General features: G+C 39.3%; 1 protein-coding gene across 1 annotated transcript in view; it reads left to right on the forward strand.

The window, feature by feature from the left end:
• Nucleotides 1-20,112, forward strand: part of UTRN (utrophin) — a 543,338-nt gene that overhangs the window by 172,736 nt on the left and 350,490 nt on the right. The window contains exons 23-26 of the mRNA XM_052646047.1: nt 9,488-9,601; nt 10,381-10,536; nt 14,672-14,842; nt 16,219-16,398. Of these exons, the coding sequence (XP_052502007.1) occupies nt 9,488-9,601; nt 10,381-10,536; nt 14,672-14,842; nt 16,219-16,398 (621 nt within the window). The remainder of the gene's footprint in view (nt 1-9,487; nt 9,602-10,380; nt 10,537-14,671; nt 14,843-16,218; nt 16,399-20,112) is intronic.

Genomic DNA, 20,112 nt, shown 5'->3' on the forward strand with positions numbered 1-20,112 from the left:
TTTATAAAAGTTGTTTCAGAGAAAGTGGAAATATTGAAATGACAAAACTTATGAAAATGATGTTTTAAAAATTAAAATCAGAGCATGTGGTAGAAGCTGGTAAGCGATACAGTCTAGGAAAGGATCCAGGGAGATGAGCAAGAGAGGGGATCACTGAAATATGAGGGAAGCCGTTTGACACAGAAACCAATGGACAGATCCAAAGCATGACAGGAGAATAAGGATGGCAGGGGCTCTGTGTGTGTGTGGTCGTAGTGGTAAGAGTTAGTTTTCTTGAAGCATAAGCTGCAGTTCTACACTGAGATCTCATTCGAACAAACCATTAATTTTGAAGAGGAGTGTGTTTTTCTGTAGTTCAGTGTTTTTGGCTTATTTAAATTTGTGAGTGGATCCACTTCCCTTTGTGTGTGTGTGTGTGTGTTTGCGCATGTGCGCACATGTTAGTAGCTCAGTAGTGTTAGACTTTTTGCGACCTCATTGCAGCCCTCCAGTCTCCTCTGTCCATGCAATTCTCCAAGCAAGGATACTAGAGTGGGTAGCCCTTCCTTTCTCCCGGAGATCTTCCAGAACAAGGGATTGAACCCAGGTGCCTGCTTTGCAGGCAAGTTCTTTCCTGTCTGAGCCACCAGTCTTCAGTTGTCATTCTTTCCAACATTAAAATCCACAATTACTCTTACTTGTGATTTAAAATTTTTGTTATGTTCCAAGTATTGGATTATCAGTGGTTCTCAACCATGGGTAAATTTCCCCCCAGAAGGACATTTTTTAATGTTTGGAGCATTTTTTGTTATCACAGCCATAGGGAAAGGGTGGGTTCTGTTGGCAACTTAGTGTGTAAAGGCCATGGTTACAGCTGATGCACAGGACAGCCCACACAACAGAAGAATTGTCTGGTCCAAATGTCATCAGGGCCAGGGTTGAGCAATGCTGGTTAAAGTATTTCCTATCTTTTCAAAAGATCATTGCTTTATTTTCATAAATTCCAAGATGTAGTTAGGAAAATTTATGAGTGAAGATTAACCTAAGGGTTAGTCTCTTCTGACTTCTTGATGTGTTATTTTAGGGTTAACTAAATGCATGCCAATATTTTAATATGGAGTTTAAAGTGAATAAATATTCCTCCAGAACACAAAAGCAAGTTCTGTCGTTGTTACTAATGTAGCAAATCTAGGTCAATTGGAGCATATGCCAACTTTTCTTTTTCTTAAGTTGTTCAGTCCTGTCTGACTCTCTGTGACCCCATGGACTGCAGCCTGCCAGGCTCCTCTATCCATGGAATTCTCCAGGCAAGAATACGGGCCTGAGTAGCCCTTCCTTTCTCCAGGGGATCTTCTCAACATAGGGATCGAACCCATATTTCCTGCATTGCAAGCAGATTGTTTACTGTCTGAGCTGCCAGGGAACCCCAGTTGGCACGTACGCCAACTTTATTTCCATTAAAAATGTCTCACTTCAAGCACATGTGTCTGGATATTTAGACTTTTTGGTTGTTTTTTTATTACATTAACAGATTTTAATGTGAATTACAAATTTTTAATTTACTTTTTGTGTCCTAACTATAAGACTGTTGGTGATGTCTGTATTCCCTAGTTATGCAGCTTCTTTATTGAAATATATATTTCTTCAATTCTGAAGAACATTTTGCTCCTATATTTGCTTTGAACTAATTGCTTGTTACTTAACTACCTACAGTTCACTTAGGAAAACTTTTATTTTTTCCCTAAAGATAATTACAATAAATATTCATTTGCAGGTTAAAGTTGTTTTTCCTTTTTTACTGACCTGGTGTCTTTTTCTAGGCACCCAAGTTCTATTTTGTCTTTAAGGCATGAAGTACTGTAGGTTTTTGATTCAGTGCCAATTTATGATGATGTTTCTTGGGAACAAAGTTGTTGACTTGTTTATTTTTCAAATGCATTTTAAACTATGTAAGAAATACATACATACTGTTCATTGAAGACATTGAGTAATAGAGACTGAGAATGAGCACTGAGAAGTTAAGTTCCCTTTCATTTCCAATGAGCTTCCCTGGTGGCTCAAATGGTAAAGAATCTGCCTGCAATGCAGGAGATCCAGGTTCAGCCCCTGGGTTGGGAAGATCTCCTGCAGAAGGAATTGGCAACCCACTTCAGCACTCTTGTGTGAAGAATTCTGTGGGCAGAAAAGCCAGGCAGGCTACAGTTTATGGGATTGCAAAGAGTTGGTCGTGACTGAGCAACCAGCTTTCACTTTTCTTCCCCAATACTATTTCCTTTCCTGGGAGTAGCTAACAGTAACAGCAATCCTTGCTGGAGATAAACATACTCAAAGTAAGAAAGAAAAGTTCATGAATATGACTAATTTTAATCATTTTCCCCCCTTACTAACAGAACTAAGTGATACTGGGACTCCATGAGGGACTCAGCTGATACTGCCAGTATTACTTGTATCCCAGTATCATGTCTGTTTAAATAGACGGTACACAAATGCATGAATATGGATTAGAGTATCAATTTCACTACTCAAAATAATAATGCTTTTTATTGACACAACACATTTAAACTTTGAGAGTATTTTCAGAGCTGTGTACTTATAGTTTCCCTCTATCCCTATGATACTTGTAAGGTGATCTTGGTATCTTTTTATGTGCAGATTTTAGTTTTCTGTTATTCATTGGCAAATAGTGTTTTTCTTATATGCCTGCCTTTCCCATATCTACATGGCTGGTTTCTTTTATGTAGATAGTGGTGGGGCCGGCATTGTTATTCACAGTGTCACGTTCAAATATGTTTGTAAATTCTTCTTTAAATCTATTTTTTGCCAAATTAATGATCTCAATTCTTGTACTTAAGATGTAGACTGGTGCTTAAAAAAAACTCTTATGGAAAGTCCTACCACTCTTTCCAGGAAGCAAAATATTTTAAAACATATGAAAAATTTCACTATTGATTTTACTGACATGAGTTTCTTATGAATTATGGGGATTAAATATTATAAAATCCTAAGACACTGCTATCACCAGCAGTAATATCTTTGAGTTCAGGGGCTGCAAGTGTATTTCCTGTGGTTTCCTTTACCCTGTTCAAGATCCCCTGTAGCACGTCATGGGCCTCCCAGGTGGCGCTTATGGTAAAGAACCCGCCTGCCAATACAGGTGACTTAAGAGATGTGGGTTTGATCCTGGGTCAGGAAGATCCCCTGGAGGAAGGCATGGCAACCCACTCTAGTATTCTTGCCTGGGAAATCCCATGGACAGAGGAGCCTTGTGGCTACAGTCCGTAGAGTCGCACGGGGTTGGACACAGCACCTCCAAGTCATGAAACTGTCCTCAAGGCCCACACAAACTCTCATATTTACCAGTATTTACCTCCCTCCTCCTTGAACCTTCTCTCTAGCCCCTTCCTTCTGTTTGCAGACTGTCATGTAACCTATTGCCCTGATAATCCCATTACCGTTTAAATCTGACTCTTGCTTTTGCAGCCTCTTCTCTCTTGGATTCACTGTCCGCACTAATACCAGAGCTGTGTGTCCGGAAAGCATCTGGTTGTATTTACCATGATAATACACAGTGCTCTCGCAAACATTTCGTATCTCCTGCCCTCTCCTTGCTCTCGAGCCTGCATCTTCTCCTGTGAGCTGTGTCAGGTGCAGACATAGTGTTGTGGGTCACTAAGAACACAGCGGACAATTGCCCTTTTCCGGAAAAGTCACTTACTTGCTAGGAATTTACAGCTTCCTTTTCTCAGTTCATCCTTAAAGAAGAAGCTGCTTCTACGGGCAGTCTTTGGTCTTATTCACCATCACACTCACAGCTAATTATTCCTTCCTCCACTACATGTTGTTTACACCTTCACAATTCGATCTCAGGCCACCTTTGATTAAGGCAGAGACCTGTATTGCCTGTCCTTTGCCAGGGCGTGAGCTCTTTGAGCGTAGAAACCTTGTCTGGCATATAGCAGGCAAGTGGATGTGAACGCCTCTGCTTTGCAGGTGCCTGCAGGCATAATACGCGTTTGTACCTCTAGTGAGGTTGGATCTGTTATAAAGTCTAAATGCCTGGGTGTCCTTGGCAGGCCACCCATGTAGTCACACCTTTCCCTTCAATTGATGAGCAAAGACACACACTGAATACTCCTTGTGTTCTTACCCGGAGCACAGAAGGGAACATGCTGGAGCTCTGAAACAAGCAGAACCAAGTTTAGAAATTACTTTGGAACACATATCAGGGTAAAAACCCGATGGTAAACATTTTCTAAAAGTAATATGCCGTGTAACTGATTTAATTCTTTCTAGGTAACACGTAACTGATACAATGATCTCATAGGGTTTTTTTTTTTTCCTTCTCCTCATTGTAAATGCGTTCTACTTTAATCCAGGAAATATTGATGCTTTTTGGATCTAAAGTTAAGAATTCTATTGGTTTCAGATGAATAAATGCAGTAGCAGTGTCACTACTGGCCTTTTCTACTAAGTGAGGGAACACTGAGAGTGTTTTGAGATGAATGAATATAAATCAAAGGAAAGAGAAACATACTGCCTTAAGTTACTGTTTTAAATTTGGTTTCACAGCTCTTCTTGCCAATGTCTTGGGTTAGATATTGGCTATTTAACAAGCCATGGACATTCCAACAGATGGGGGAGGAACAAGATACAATGCCAAGAATTTTGCTGTAAATAAAATCTTGGGTGGTAGTTGTGTACCTTGGAATCTTACTGTTGTCCGTCCAGAGATACGAGGCTTCAGATTTCCTCCATCCCTGGTTCAGGGGCTGGGGTGTGGGAGATGGACATGTAGGCTTAATGGAATTGTTTTTGTGACCTCACATTCCTTTTCTGTGACCCAGCAGCAGGTGTTGCTCAGCCAAAGTGCTTACAAATCAGTGCTTTTGAGCTATGGTGGTCAGTGCAGCATTTTGACCCCTCCAAACTGAAGTATTTGGTACTTTGGTTTTCATAACTTCCATATTAGTCATTTTATATTTCATTGAGAATTTATGAGTATAAATAGGAATGAGAAATGGTTACCTTCAATTAGTATATATAGTGTGTTTCTGCCTGTGAAATAATAACATTCATTTTAGAAATTTACTCGGATTTAAACAATTTTTTTTTTTTGTTATGCTTTAAAAGAACTGAATCCCCTCCAGAGAAGACAGAACATTAGAAATTGCCCCATTTAAGTGTCTCTCTTTATCTCTATTTATCTATTCCTATATTCATCCTGCAAGTGGATGGAGATGGTAAAAAAAATTAAATACACATTAATGTACATTAGAAACTCATAAAGGCATCAGCTGAGTGATTGTTAAATGGACAGAGAGACACTCTTCATGTGAGCTTTTTCACTTTCTTTGTAACCTCTTATCTGTACAGTTCACTTAAAGATGAGCAGATTTCAGTATTTTTTAAAAGCACAGGAAACATCTGCTACAAGTGGACTAAGACAATTCTTTTTCTTCTAGAGAAAAAGGAGATATTGGAAGGCTTCTTCATCTTTCACATTTACTTGCACACAAGTCACTGCTGTAGTGATCTTAGTGACCTAATAACCTTTCCCACATGGTACAGCCATAGGGTAGAGAGGCCCTGTGAAGCTGCTGTTTTCAGGCCTCTTTCTTTTGGGCCTTTTCTCATGTACTTAGGTTCCTTCTGCTGAGCTGAATTCAGCCAGGTCTGGTGAGAAAGCACAAGAGCCCTTTCACAAGCAGTAGCTCCTTCACACAGTCACTTTGAGCAGTTATAGGATGGAACTAGCATTGATGTTGACAGCAGTTGAGCACTTTACACTGATGCTTATGCAAATATGTCCTCACGCTTGCTGCTGGTTCTGCAAAGTGTCTGTTGGGAACAGATACCAGAACCCAAAGTGGTAAGTCTTTTGTGGGCTTAACCTTGGTAATAAGGCACTTGATTTTGTAGGTCTGAGTAATAATAGCTAGCATTTACTGCAAACCTACTCTGTACCAGAGCCAATCTAAACCATCTCTGTTTTTCAGAATAGTCAGGCAAAGTAGTTGTTATTATTCCTGCTTTATAGGTAAGCTATGGAAGCTCCCAGAAGAGAAGCTGAGAAGTTTCTCAAGGTCTCGTGGCTGGTTAGGTGCTGAGCTAGGTATTCAGACCTTGGTCTTTCTTTTCAAAGGTCATGCTGCCTGTCTTAGAACTGAGCGTGGTCAGGATTACCTGCAGGACTTTTAGTAGTGAAAACAGCTTTTCAGATTCCTCTCTGTTCCCTTTGTTACCATTGGGATGATCCATTGGTCTCCATGGGTTGTCGGTGTCTGTTGCTTCCCTCTTCCTTTTTTCTCATGTTTAACTGTCCAAGGGGGCTTCCCAGGTGGCTCAGTGGTAAAGAATCTGCATGCTAGTGCAGAGCCACAGGAGGTGCTGGTTTGTCCCTGGGTCAGGAAGATCTGCTGGAGAAGGGCATGGTAACCCACCCTAGTATTCTTGCTTGGAGAATAATACCATGGACAGAGGAGCTTGGCGGACTAAAGTCCATGGGATCTCAAAGAGTCCGACACACGACTGAGTGACTGAGTGACTGAGCTTGCATGCATGTAACTGTAAGAGGAGGAACGGGTGTGTGTGTGTGTGAATTGTGTGTGCTCACAAGGGTCTGTGTGTGTCTGAAGGAGGGAGAGAGGGAGGAGTTGATGGCACAGGACTTCCTTTTCTGTACCAATGGCAGGGATCACTCAGGCTGCTCACTTCAGTCAAGGCTGATTGTGGTTAAAACCTCCATATAAATTTCAAAAATTCTTGGCCCGGAAACTGTTAGTTTTCCTTACTCCAAACTCAATTTAATGAATTGCCCAGTTACACAGCTGTAATGCTGCCTTGAATTCTTAAAAAGTTCAGACTAGAGATTAACAGTGCAAGAAGTGGTAACAAGTTAAGTGAACAGTTTAAAAAGGCTCTCATGAACTCTATAGATATATTTATACTTTCCTTTTGCACTTTTTATCTTTTGCTCCCCCCACCCTATCCTGCCCTGACTGTATCTTCCTAAGCAGTCTTCTTGGATGAGACCCATGAATGCTGAAGCCAGCCCAAAAGAAGAGAGATGTCACCAATTGAAAATATTATCAGAGTAGCATGGATATATGAGAAGAGTGACAGAAATGGGCTAAAGAGCAGAGGGAAAGGAAGCTTGGGCAAAGAGCTCAGTGTGACTGAAAGGGCTTTCAAAGCTGTGCTTGGAACAAGGAGAATGAGAAATGCTTGCTCCGGGTGGTATAATATGAATAGAGGAGACAGAAAGCCTCGGCCACATAAGCCCTCTTTGCTTCCCATCTTCATCAGAGAATGACCTTGCGAGCTGGAAAGTGGAGAATGGTCATTACTGAGAGTGCATTAGAGCCTGAATTATGAGTTAGATGGAAAAACCACGCGATCCTTCTGATGCCTAAATCTACATCCCCAGTAATGTGGTGTTTTACCCATGATCTCAAGGTCGCATTATGCGACTTGTGAGGAAATTACCAGGACAATGGAAATGGGTAAATGTCTTAAATAAGGGGGTACATTCTTTTCTAGAAGCTAAGGGACCTGCACTAAGCTTGATGTCAGTTCCTGGCAAAGCTGTAGATAAATGATTGACCAGAAACCTTACCTGTGCTAAGGAAGGAGTGTGGTGGTCCCCAAGAAACAGCATGGACACCACTCAGAAGCCTTGTCCAGACCTCATTTCTTTAAGTACTGCTTTCTTTTATTTATTTTTTGGAGGAGGATACTAGATTATTAGATATACAGATTCATGGTCTCACATTTCATGTGTGCTCATTTAGCTTAAATAGTGCTCACAGACTATCATTTTGGGTAAGGCTTGGTTTCAGTAAAGTATTTGGGAACATCCCTTAAAACCTAAGTGAAATGCTACTTAGATGCTATGCTATGTTTTGAAAACTAAGTTGAGAAGTTTGTTGGGTAATGAACAAGGTGATGTCCTCACGGGGGGATTCTCAGGAAGGCACTGTAATTGGCCTTATTTTTCACCTGGGAAAGAACCCCCAAACCCAACCAAACAACAACAACAACAAAAAAACCCCAAGCCAACAGAAGAACAGTGCCTCACTGTTAGATTGCAGATAAGAGAAAGCTGGGAAGAGCAGCTGATAAGAAAGTGGAGAGACTAAAAATTCAAATCATTCTGTTGGTTTTTTATTATTTTATTACTAAGTAGTATTGTTAAATATTGTTGATATTTGTAAATTTCAAGTTCTGAATTTATTACAGAGATTAATTAAACAATAGAGGGTAGGGAAAATATCCTTTTGAGGTCATTATGGAAATTTTGGGGTTTTAGCTAACCATAATATTATGAATAATATATATATCTATAAAAATTTTTGAAAAGGAAACAAAATGCAACTCTACAATAAGAAAAATAAAACAAAAAAAAATTTAGATGACGTTTTCTGAATGTACTATCTATATCTGAAATACCACTTAGGTTCCCTCTTTGTCATTCATTCCAGTATTTTAAGGATAAGAGTAATTGGTTCTTGGTGGCATATTTTAAATACGTTAAAAATTTGATGTAATTACCGGAGCATGTTGATTGGGGTGTTGAGAACAGTATCTGAGTATCATGTTCCAGAGACATTATGGCATGAATTGTGAGTTTATAACCACTAAAAGACTAAGGGGAGACATAGTGGCTGCTTTCCAGTCTGAAGGTTATTTTTGAATAAGATAGTTAATTTATCTCCCTTCCTAGGGAGGAACAAGAAGCACATAATTGAGGAAGGTACAAGGAAAGGAACAAGTCGTGCTGACCAATGATGAATGGGCACCTGGAAAGAAATGACCATCACTTTAATGTAGTTTTGGAGCTGAAGTTGGACCTAGTTATTTGCATTCCTTAAGGTCCAGTTCCAATGTTACTACCTCTCTGAAGTCTCATTCTTTCTGCAAAATGTTTGCTTTCTCATTTCCCCAGCACCACACACAGGAACTGGGTAACAGTGGGTGCTTAGTAAGTGCTGGCTGAAGGAATGGAGCTGGGTAGTGGACCATATTGGGTTCTTAGATAACAAAGCATCCAATAACAGAACTAAGAACAGTCTACTGTATTCTCTCCGTTGTGCTATTTTTCAAATCCTGCTTTGAGTAGCTAACTTAAGGAGAAAATAGTTCTAAATTATATAAGAATGAAAGATTTTTTAAGCTGATTATACCTAGAAAAGCATTTCTCCCTTTAATTTGAATTTTTAATCATAGATATAGCTCATATTAAGCAAGATAGCTTTGTTCACTGGAGAACATTTTGAAGTTTTTAGAATGATCACCAAGATATCATCTCATGAGGATTTTAGGCGACAATGAAGGAAATAATTATTTTCAATGTTGGAAGTTTTTTTTTTTTTTAAGAAATAAAATAAATGAAAATGATGCTATCAAAGTTTTGAAAAGTTGCCTTTTTCTCCTGTAGCAATAGATCTTGAGATGTAGTAGGTTGAATGTCACTGAGTAATATCCCCCTTTGTTATTGTGTTCGATCTAGGCTGATTCGAAAGTCATTGAGAAGTGGATGGCTGGTGTGAAAGACTTCTTAATGAAAGAGCAGGCTGTCCAAGGAGATGCCGAAGGGCTGCAAAGACAGCTTGACCAGTGCTCTGTGAGTTCTGCTGATCTGGGGAATCTGCTGTAATAAATAAAATTTTCTTCTTCCTCTTTATTATTTGCTGCTTTTATTAAAATTGTAAGAATATGGCATGACAATAAACCTAGATAAAATATGTTTCAATATAAACCTGTTTTTTGACTTTATAGCTAGTCAAAGAATGACGTAATTCACATTTCTATTTTTGGCTGTGATTATAAAGTTTAAAAAAATTATTTATTTTATATTGGAACATAGTTGCAGATGTACAGCAAGGTGATTCAGTTATATATGTATCTATTTCTTTTTCAGATTCTTTTCACACATAGGTTATTAAAGAATAAATTTTGGATGGAGAACACAAGAGCAATTTTAGTTCATTAGTAGCTGCTGTTTTACGTTGCAGTGACAGTCTTAGTGTCATCCAATTGTATATCACTCTTACTGTACTTATGGTGAGACTTTAAGAAAAACGCTGTTTACAAATGAAGTTTGCCAGTAGTAGTACTTCATGCATTTTATATTTGGTGGAATCATTAGGCTTCTGTAAATTAATTAAAAGTACTCTTCCCTGCTGAAAGTGAAGTATTTGCAGTCTAATTTGGCAGATGGCTATTTGAATCACCCAGGTGAAATGAATTTCTTAAGACACAATATTTCATAAGTCGGTAAACGTTTTCACTCCCAAGCAGTCTGTTCTTAAAATATTTGCAGGGATAGAGGCAGACAGACTATAATAATGGCATCCACTTATGTCGGAATGGACTCAACAAGGGCTTGTTTTACGTGTTCAGGCATTTGTTAATGAAATAGAAACAATAGAATCATCTCTGAAAGACATGAAAGAAATAGAGGCTAACCTCCGAAGCTGTCCAGCTGCTGGAATCAAAGCCTGGATGCAAACAAAGCTAGTTGACTGCCAATCACAACTGGAGAAATTTAGCAAGGAGGTAAGTTTTTCAGCTTAACCTGCATGTGAATTTCAAGAGGTAGATAATGGCTTCTCTTAACTGAATAATTTTATATCCCATCCAGACTGAAAACCAATGATCTAGAATAACTATAGCATGGGTGGCAGGTTGGGGCAAGAATTGGATAACTTTTTAAATGAAGGGTGGGTACTGTTGTCCACTCTGCCCCTGGATGGGAATGAGCTTGATGTGTGCAATAAAGAACAAGAACGTCATTGTAGCTGGAATAGAATGGAGGGAAGAGTTAGCAGGTTGGAGGGAAGGATTTGGGGTCAGGAGGTAAGTAGAGATGGGTTGTGTATTGCTTTTGAGGCATAGGTTTTGAATTTTATTCCAAGTATGATTTCACTTAGAAAGCAGAGGGTTTTGAGCAATGAATTGACATATGATAGACCCGTTAAGATCACTGTGGCTTCCATGTGGATAAATTTGCTCTGGGAAAGCAAGAATAAAAGTGGGGAGAATACTTAAAAGGTTATTGCAGTCTTGGAGAAAGAAGATGGCCCCGTGGAGTAGGGAGATAGTGGTGGAGGTCATGGGAAATGTTAGGTTTGGACTAAATTTTGAAAGTGGAGATGGGAGTCTAGTAATAGATTAATGTGGTATGAGAAAAAGTGAATAGTTAGCAACTGTTCTGGATTTTTGCGAAGCTTCCAGTTTGTGTAAATTGTGGTGCCATTTACTGAAATGGTAAAAAACTCAAGGAGAAGCTTTAGTGGGAATAGGTCAAGTGATGCTGCCCATACTGGGACTAAATTCAAAATTACAGTATGTGCAAATGGGGTTTCCAGCACTAATCACCAGCCAAGGATACTAAGGAGGAAAGGTTTGCCCCAGGGGAAATGCCAGAGGAGTAAGACCCCAAAAGCTGGGTGGAGAAAACTTTTCACAGATCAATGCTGAGCTGAGCCCAGTCAAAACTGAAAGCACATTAGATGGAAGCTTTTGATGACGTTGAGAAAAGTGGTTCCAATGGAGTGGTGGGAAAGAAAGTCACACTGCAGAATGTTGAGGAGAGGAAAGGAGATGAGGTCCTGGGGCAAGGGTAACCAGCTTTGAGAATTTCTCTATTCAGGGGAACAGAGAAATGAGATTTGTACTAGAATGGAACTGTTTTTGTAATTATTTTTTTCAAAGATATTATTGAAAGTTTGCATGCCAAAAAAGATTTCACTTAGAAAGAGGAGATGATACAGAAGACTGAGAGAAGATAAAGACTGAAACAAAGTCGGTGGTTAGGCAAGAGTGGATGAGGTCCACCCTTCAAGTGAAAGAGCTCCTGTTAGGAGGTCCCTCTGTGATAATGGATGGGGCAGCAACTGGGAGTACTATAGAAATATGGTGTAGTAGTTTTCTTTTGATTGTTCTATTTTGTTAGTGAAATAATAGTGAGGTTGCATAGAGCTGAAGTGAGTGAGAAGGGATAAAAGAATGAGAAGAGAAAATGTGAAATGCAGGAATACTCTACAGACAGTCACATAGATAGTATATATCCCTCAATACAGTGTTTTCTTATTTAATGTTTATATAAGAAAACTTTATATTTACATCCCTGAGTATTTTGTTTCCCCACAATTTCCTTATTTTGAGCAAGTTGAATTTTAAAGAACAGTTAAAATTATGGTTGCAGGAAGAACCATAAACCATTCCTAAATTTGCCAATTGTGTTTTACCACATTTGCCTTTTCTCTTTCTCCCCCACCTCTTTACATATATATACATACCACCCACACATATGCCTTTTTTTTTTTTGCTACATGTAGTTTTGACAGGAAGTTGAAAGTATTTTGACACTTCAGTCTTAAATACTCAGCATGCTTCTTCCATGAATGAGGACAGTCTTCTACAAAAGTGCAATATCATTGTCACACTTAAGAAAATGCTTTCATAATATCATCTTATATTCTAGTCAAATTCAGACTCCTCTAAATGTGTTATAATTTGGTGATATATGCTTAAAAGGTGCTGGGGTATTTTGGGGAAGTAAATAAGGAAAATGTTTTGGAAGTGATGATGAGGAGCAAGGAAGATGAGATAGATGGATAGATTGATAGAGCCTTGATTGATAGATACATGTAGGTATTTAGATCTATTAATCCACTGATACTGATAGATAGATATGTATCTATCTATGTATATATGAGGGCAGAAGGAGAAGAGGGCATCAGAGGATGAGATGGCTGGATGGCATCACCGATGCAATGGACATGGATTTGGGCAAACTTCGGGAGATGGTGAGGGACAGAGGCCTGGCATGCTGCAGTCCATGGGGTCTCAAAACAGTCAGACACGACTGTGCGACTTAATAGCAACAACAACATCTGTTTACATATATACGTACATACACAAATGACAACGTGGAATTAATTTTGAATTGCTATTGACTCAAAGTATGGGGATAAATGTACAGGAAAAATTTTTAAGTGTCTCCAGCAAGGAGGCAACCATGTGCTGTATGAGTAATTATGTAAAGTTCTAAACTATTGTATTTCATTGAGTAGTAAAAAGGTTGAAGAAATTTTGGACAAACATCATGTTGCGAAATTTTTATTTTTCTAAGGAAGGACAGACATATAAAATCCACAAATAAAAACAGTCTGTTATATTCCCAATCTCATGAAAGGAAAAAGCATCTTAATGCCAAAATATAGAAAGTATATAATCTCAAAATAATTAATGATAACTTTGAGCTTTTCTTTTTTTGAGAAGTTTGCTACAGTGTCTTTATCTTTCTTACTTCTCTGAGGCTCCATGAAAATTGTATATAACTGACTAGTGTTTAGAAACTACTTGTGAAAAGAATCTGGGGAATGCGGGTCCCCGAAATCTGTGTTTCCTTTTTTTAAAGCTCACCAGGTTGAAGTGTTGCTCAGCAGGGCTGTGTGGGTTGCTACCAGTAGGCTTTCTGAGTTCCATGTTGGGCAGTGAGATCCAAGCCCCTGTTTAGTGCCCATCTATTTTTATGACCATGACCCTGTTTGGACAGTGGAACAGGAAAGCCAGTAAGTATTTCCCCCTTATTCTCGTGAGAGCCATCCTATCCCTGTACTGCCCTTTCGTCACCATCAGTTTCACAGCCAACCAAGCCCTGGCAAGGTGACCAGTACCGTGAGATTTCATTTGAGTGGGAGGTTGAATAGTGAAGTGAGTCCTGGATGGTCTCCATGGTCTGATATCTTCTTTCACAGCAGAAGTCAGTGTGTGGTTAGAGGGAGGATCTCTCTGAAGGGTGTTTTCAGGCTCCCTGAAATAGTTGACAAAGTTATTGAACCAGATTCAGACAAATACCTATTTTCTAATGTAACTTTTTTTTAGCTGCGTGGAGTATACCAGTAGAGCAGGTTATCAAAACCAAAGTTTTGTAAAGCAGTGTTTTATGAATATCTTTAGTAGTAGTCTCCTCTTCTCTATCTTTTGAATTATGTTTTGATTTCCTTAGTTGTGGCTGTGTCGAATCTTCGTGGCTGCGGGTTTTCTCCAGTTGTGGAGAGCAGGGGCCTCTCTGTAGTTGCAGTGCGTGGACTTGCCATTGCGGTGGCCTCTCTTGTGGCAGAGCGCGGGCTCTAGGGATGTGGACTTTGTGTTTATGGCACGTGCATGTTAGCCGTCAGTGGTTGTGGCACACCGGCTTAGTTGCCCTGCGGCATGTGGAATTTTCCCAGACCTGTGACCCCTGCATTAGCAGGCACATTCTTAACCACTGGACCACCAGCGAAGTCCCTCTTCTCTGTTTTCTAAAAATGCTGTTTTACTGGGGAATCCTGTTAAGAAGGAGAAAATGGACATTTTGGCTGCTTCAGTTAATAGATTTCCTTGAGATATATGCTTTTATTGATTTAAGTTAGAGTCCTTCGGTTGCATTTTCAAAATTATACTAGATATTTCCATATTACTATCCAAAATGTGATAGTGAATCCCAGTGATAGTTGTTGTTTTCGTTATTGCTTATATTCCACAGCATCAGGACCAAATGTATTAAGAGCTTCATCTGACTTTGAAATCTTGAGATTCTTGGTGGAAAGTTATTGCTCTGTCTTTTAGACATTAAAAACTACAAGTTGACATTTAATGTATTAATATTTGTTTATTCGAGTGAATGACTTTTCCTTTGTAGATTGCTATTAAAAAAAATAGGTTGTCTGAAAGTCAGGAAAAAGTGGTGAACCTGAAAAAAGACCTGGCAGAGATGCAGGAATGGATGACGCAGGCAGAAGAGGACTACCTGGAGAGGGACTTTGAATATAAGTCACCAGAAGAACTCGAGAGTGCGGTGGAAGAAATGAAGGTGAGCCTGGGACAGTGAGGGTCACGGGGCTTTATATCTCATCTCCTCTGCTAAAAACCAGTCAGTCACTCATCTACCTAGCCTTAGAGGGTAGTATGTACATAAAATCTCTCACAGGAAAATTTCCATTTAAAACAATAGAAAGGCAGCTATCATTAATGATTTGGGTAAGGATAGGAAGCTGAGCGGAGAAGGCGATGGCACCCCACTCCAGTCCTCTTGCCTGGAGAATCCCATGGATGGAGGAGCCTGGTGGGCTGCAGTCCATGGAGTCGTGAAGAGTCGGAGATGACTGAGCGACTTCACTTTCTCTTTTCACTTTCATGCACTGGAGAAGGAAATGGCAACCCACTCCAGTGTTCTTGCCTGGAGAATCCCAGGGATGGGGGAGCCTGGTGGGCTGCTATCTATGGGGTCGGACAGAGTCGGACACGACTAAAGTGTCTTAGCAGCAGCAGGAAGCTGAGACTCCATGTGTTGAACTTCAGCCATGAGTTGTGTCCGTGAGGGCTCCTGACAGAGTCTTCTGTGTTAGAATCTTGAGGAGCTGCAGAGAATGACCCATTTACTGGCCTCAGTTTTATATTCACAATGTTGTGCAACCATCACCACTGTTTATTTCCAGATATTTTCAGGAAGCATTATTTTTCATATGGAACAAGGGAGACTTACCTATTTCAGTTGGGAGCTATCTTTATTTCATCAGCCATATTCTTCCAGCTAATACATAGGGCACACATGAATACCAAACATTTTACTGGGGCAGGCAAGAGTAGTCATAGGAGTATTGTCAAGGAATTCAGTGTCAGTTGGGTCCACAGGATGTATTTCTTGTAAACTTACATTCCTGTGTCAATAGCCTTGCCCAGTCTCTTTTTTATATATACGAAAGAGCTGGATATCATTCCCACATTTCTAACACTGTTTTTACTGTCCTTCAGTGTTGAAGCCAAAGGACAGAGTGTCTTGAAAGCTACTTAAAAAAAAAAAATGAGTTGCAGCTTGCCTATAAGTATAACAAAAGCAAAATGTCTCTGTGCAAATAGTTTTTTAAAGGATTATATTTTACCAATGCAAGGGAAAGGCTACCCACTCCAGTATTCTGGCCTGGAGAATTCCATGGACTGTATAATCCATGGGGTAGCAAAGAGTCAGACACGACTGAGCGGCTTTCGCTTCACTTCACATAATTGCTTTACAATGTTGTGTTAATTTCTACTGTTGTAGTTAGCACTCTTATTTCACAAAGTACTCTCTGTTCCAACAGGCAGTTAGAATCATCTGGACGTTTTAGTTTTGGTTTGGTTATTTTTTGAAGAAGAAATTGATTACTGAGACAGGGAGCTGATTTTTAAGTTCATTCTGTGTTGGAACAGAGGGCGAAAGAGGACGTGCTGCAGAAGGAGGTGCGAGTGAAGATTCTCAAGGACAGCATCAAGTTATTAGCTGCAAAAGTGCCCTCTGGTGGCCAGGAGCTGACGTCTGAGCTGAACGTTGTGCTGGAGAATTACCAACTTCTTTGTAATAGAATTCGAGGAAAGTGCCACACCCTGGAGGTACGGGATCTTTTTTCAGATGCCTTTCTGAGATTCAAACTCTGTACTGTATTGGCTATTTCCATATCATGGGGAAAAAAAAAACAACCTCCATTTTTCTTTTCAAATACTGTATCATAAAAGTAGTTCTTTAATGATTGAAATAATGATTGGTGATAATAGTTACAATATATTATTAGATGATAATTTAGGTATTAGGTTGATAAAAATGAAATAGAGAGAAAAGAAAGTTGGATATAAGGATCTGACTGCAGTTGGTGGAAGGTTCTTGGAAAAGTTTCTTCTTAGCTTTAGACATTGACTAAATGTGAAAACAAGGTTTTCATAATACCGATGATCTGTAGGGTCTGTTCCTGTTCTGAAATTCTAAAACAATGTACAATGAGTACTTCCTCTTTTTTAGCCTGGTAGTACACAGAGATGAACTGAGGTTTCTGTTTTACAGTGGTGTCTAAATTTATAAATGAAGAATCAACCATTAGCCTAGTTCTTAGGAGAAGTACTTTAAACTTGAAAGAAATGTGGCTTATATGTGGCTGACCATCATAATAGTTATTTAAACTTCTTGACATCCTGCATTTAAGGTTATTTTTATAAGCTCCAAATTTCAGAGTTTAATTTTTAAAATATTTTTTGGAAATTACAGTTTGTATCTGCTTAATATGTATAATTGTTAAAAATGTGTACATGTGTCATTTTAAAATTCCAGAATGATAGTGTAATACTTAATGTTATACCTTCCCACTTATATTTTATTAAAAGAAATTATAGATAGGTGGTGATGACCTTGGCTTTCCAGACAGTACAGTGGTAAAGAATCTGCCTGCCAGTTTAGGAGCTGCTGGTTCAATCCCTGGATCGGGAAGATCCCCTGGAGTAGGAAAAAGCAACCCACTCCAGTTTACTTGCCTGGAAAATTCCATGGACAGAGGAGCCTAGCAGGCTACAGTCCATGGAGTCTCAAAGAGTCGGATGTGACTGAGTAACTGAACACTAAAATTATAGGTTTTACTTAGAATGAAGGAAACACTAACTTGAATGTGCTGGTATTTTGCTGGACCATTTCCTGCACCCTGGCCACTGGGTTTAAGATGTAGATGAGTCTGTGCAGTTTTTTTTTAATATTAAGTGTTTGCTTATTTGTTTTCATATGTGTGACTTTTGTTACATCTCATAAAAGACTTACATCTCATAAAAGACTTAACAAGCTCTTCAATTTATAGCAATTTTAATTTAAATTCAGTTCAACCTAAAACAGATGACTATATTGTGATAAATCCTAAAATGTCACTGACAATTGTAATCTATGAAGTAAATTCACTCACTAGTCACTCTTTCTGAATCTCTTTTGTGCTGAGATCTGTGTTGTGTGCTTTGTTGCTCAGTTGGGTACGGCTCTTTGCGACCCCATGGACTGTAGCCCACCAGTCTCCTCTGTCCGTGGAATTCTCCAGGCAAGAATACTGGAGTGGGTTGCCATGCCCTCCTCCAGAGGATCTTCTGAACACAGGGACTGAACCCAGGTCTCCTGCATTGCAGGCGGATTCTTTACTGTCTGAGCTACCAGGGAAGACTTGTGCTAAGATAAACTGTGTGTTATTTGGATTACACAGGCACTGCTGCTAATCAAGTCACAGTTAGGAAGCTGCAAGTCAAACGCTACCTCATTCTTTAATATTAAGATATTGTCTAACACCTGAGGTTACTCATCTGAGAATTTAAAATTCTGTGAACATGTATGTAACATTATGTATGGCTAATCTGAAGTCCCGCTGGATGATCCTGGAATTGAATTCTACTACAGTCTTGTCTTTTCTGTCCTAACCATCCATGATTTTGCTTTTATTTCTTTGTTTTCCTGTTTATTTATAGCCAAAATAGCTACTCACCATATGTGTAAATAATAGAGTCCCAGGATATCCCAAGCTAATGAAAGACCACCATAAATTCTGTGTCATTTCTTCGTGGTGTCTTTATCACCCAGAGGTGACAGTTTGAGAATGAAGAATGAAAATATTTCAAGGTTTTAGTATTTCTTTGAGAAATACTTTTAGAATTATTTTGGAATTAATTTGAGAGAATTAGTTTAAGAGAATAAAGGGAAAGTGTAAGGAAACGATATAGATAAAAGAGAAGAGATGACACCTTGGTATCTTTGAATGGAAAGTGGCAAGAAGAGATTTGAATGCAAGCACTCAGCATTATGGACCTTGGGTAGAAACAGCCCAGATTTCTAAGTTAGAGTAAGGATGCCTTTCTTCTGAAGAGTACAACTTTATTACCTTGATTATTTCTATATTCCTTTAAAGTGTTTTAAATTAGGAAGTATTACAAACTTCTTGAAGAGTACAGATGATATTACTAACACCCATAAATATATCCCTCAGATATAGCTAATGGTAACATTTCCCCATATTTTTCCAGATCTTGTTTTTAAAATAGAATACATTGGCATTACAGAACCTGTTCCCTTCTTTCCCATCCATCCCATCTCTTGATCCCTCTCTTGAAGTGCCTGCTATCCAGAAGATGGTGTTTAATCTTCCCAAACGTGTTTTTATATTCTTAGTGTATGCTCTCATGTTTCAGTTACTCATAGCTGCATAACAAAGCTCTCCCAAATGTCATAGCTTGCAAAAGCACCCATTTATTAATTTTTATGGTTTTGTGGGATGATTTGGCTGAGCTGGGTGGCTCTTCTGCTCCGTGTAGTTTATGGGTATTCCACTCAGGTCGCTGCTGCGTTCAAGTGGGAGCTCAGCTGGAACTTTCCCGATGGCCTCTCCTTCTCCAGGTCTCTCTCCACCAGTTTTATTACTTTTCTACAGCAGATTTCTTTCTTTCTTTTTAAATATTTATTTATTTGGCTGTGGCACGTCTTAGTTATAGCACATGGGGTCTTTAGCTGTGGCATGAGAACACTTAATTGCTGCATGCGGGATTTAGTTGCCTGACCAGGGATCGAACCCAGGACACTTGCATTGGGAGCGCAGAGTCTTAGCCCTTGAACCACCAGAGAAGTCCCTCAGCTGAGTAGATCTCTCAGCCTGCTTCCTGCCTATAGAATTTTGGGGGACAAGAAACCTCTTTTCCCTTCCAGTCTTAGACAGGAGTTGGCAGATTATAGCCTAAAGGTCAAATCTGCTTTGTGGCTCTTTTTGTATGGCCCAGGAGCTAAAAATTGTATATTTTAAAAGTGTTGTTAAAAACAAAAGAACACACACAGAAAGAATAAACAAAGAAGAATCTGTGACAGAGACCAAATGTGGTCTGTAAAACCTAAAATATTTACTATCTGGCCTTTTATAGGAAAATTGGCTGACCCCTGACATGGTAGGTATATCTCATATGGAGTCCATGCTAAAATGTGTCCTCTCTCAGTGGGTCTGAAAGAGGACCAATGCAGGAGATTCCATGTTGAGCTCTGTCTCCTAAATGTGTCAGTCAGATAGACTCTTCCAAGGGGCATGTTCCTCCCATAATATTACTCTTAGGAACTGAAGGATAAATTCACGCTCTAACACCCAGCTCCCCATAGGAATAGGGAGTAAGTTGATCCCAACTAATAGAATTTCTGTTATTGTTTAGTAAAGTAAGTTGTGTCCAACTCTTGTGACCCCATGGACTATAGCTCACCTGGCTCCCTATCCATGGGATTTCACAGGCAAGAATACTGTAGTGGGTTGCCATTTCCTTCTCTAGGGGATCTTCCTG

Source organism: Budorcas taxicolor, chromosome 9 (assembly GCF_023091745.1).
Source record: "Budorcas taxicolor isolate Tak-1 chromosome 9, Takin1.1, whole genome shotgun sequence".
NCBI classification, from domain to species: domain Eukaryota; kingdom Metazoa; phylum Chordata; class Mammalia; order Artiodactyla; family Bovidae; genus Budorcas; species Budorcas taxicolor.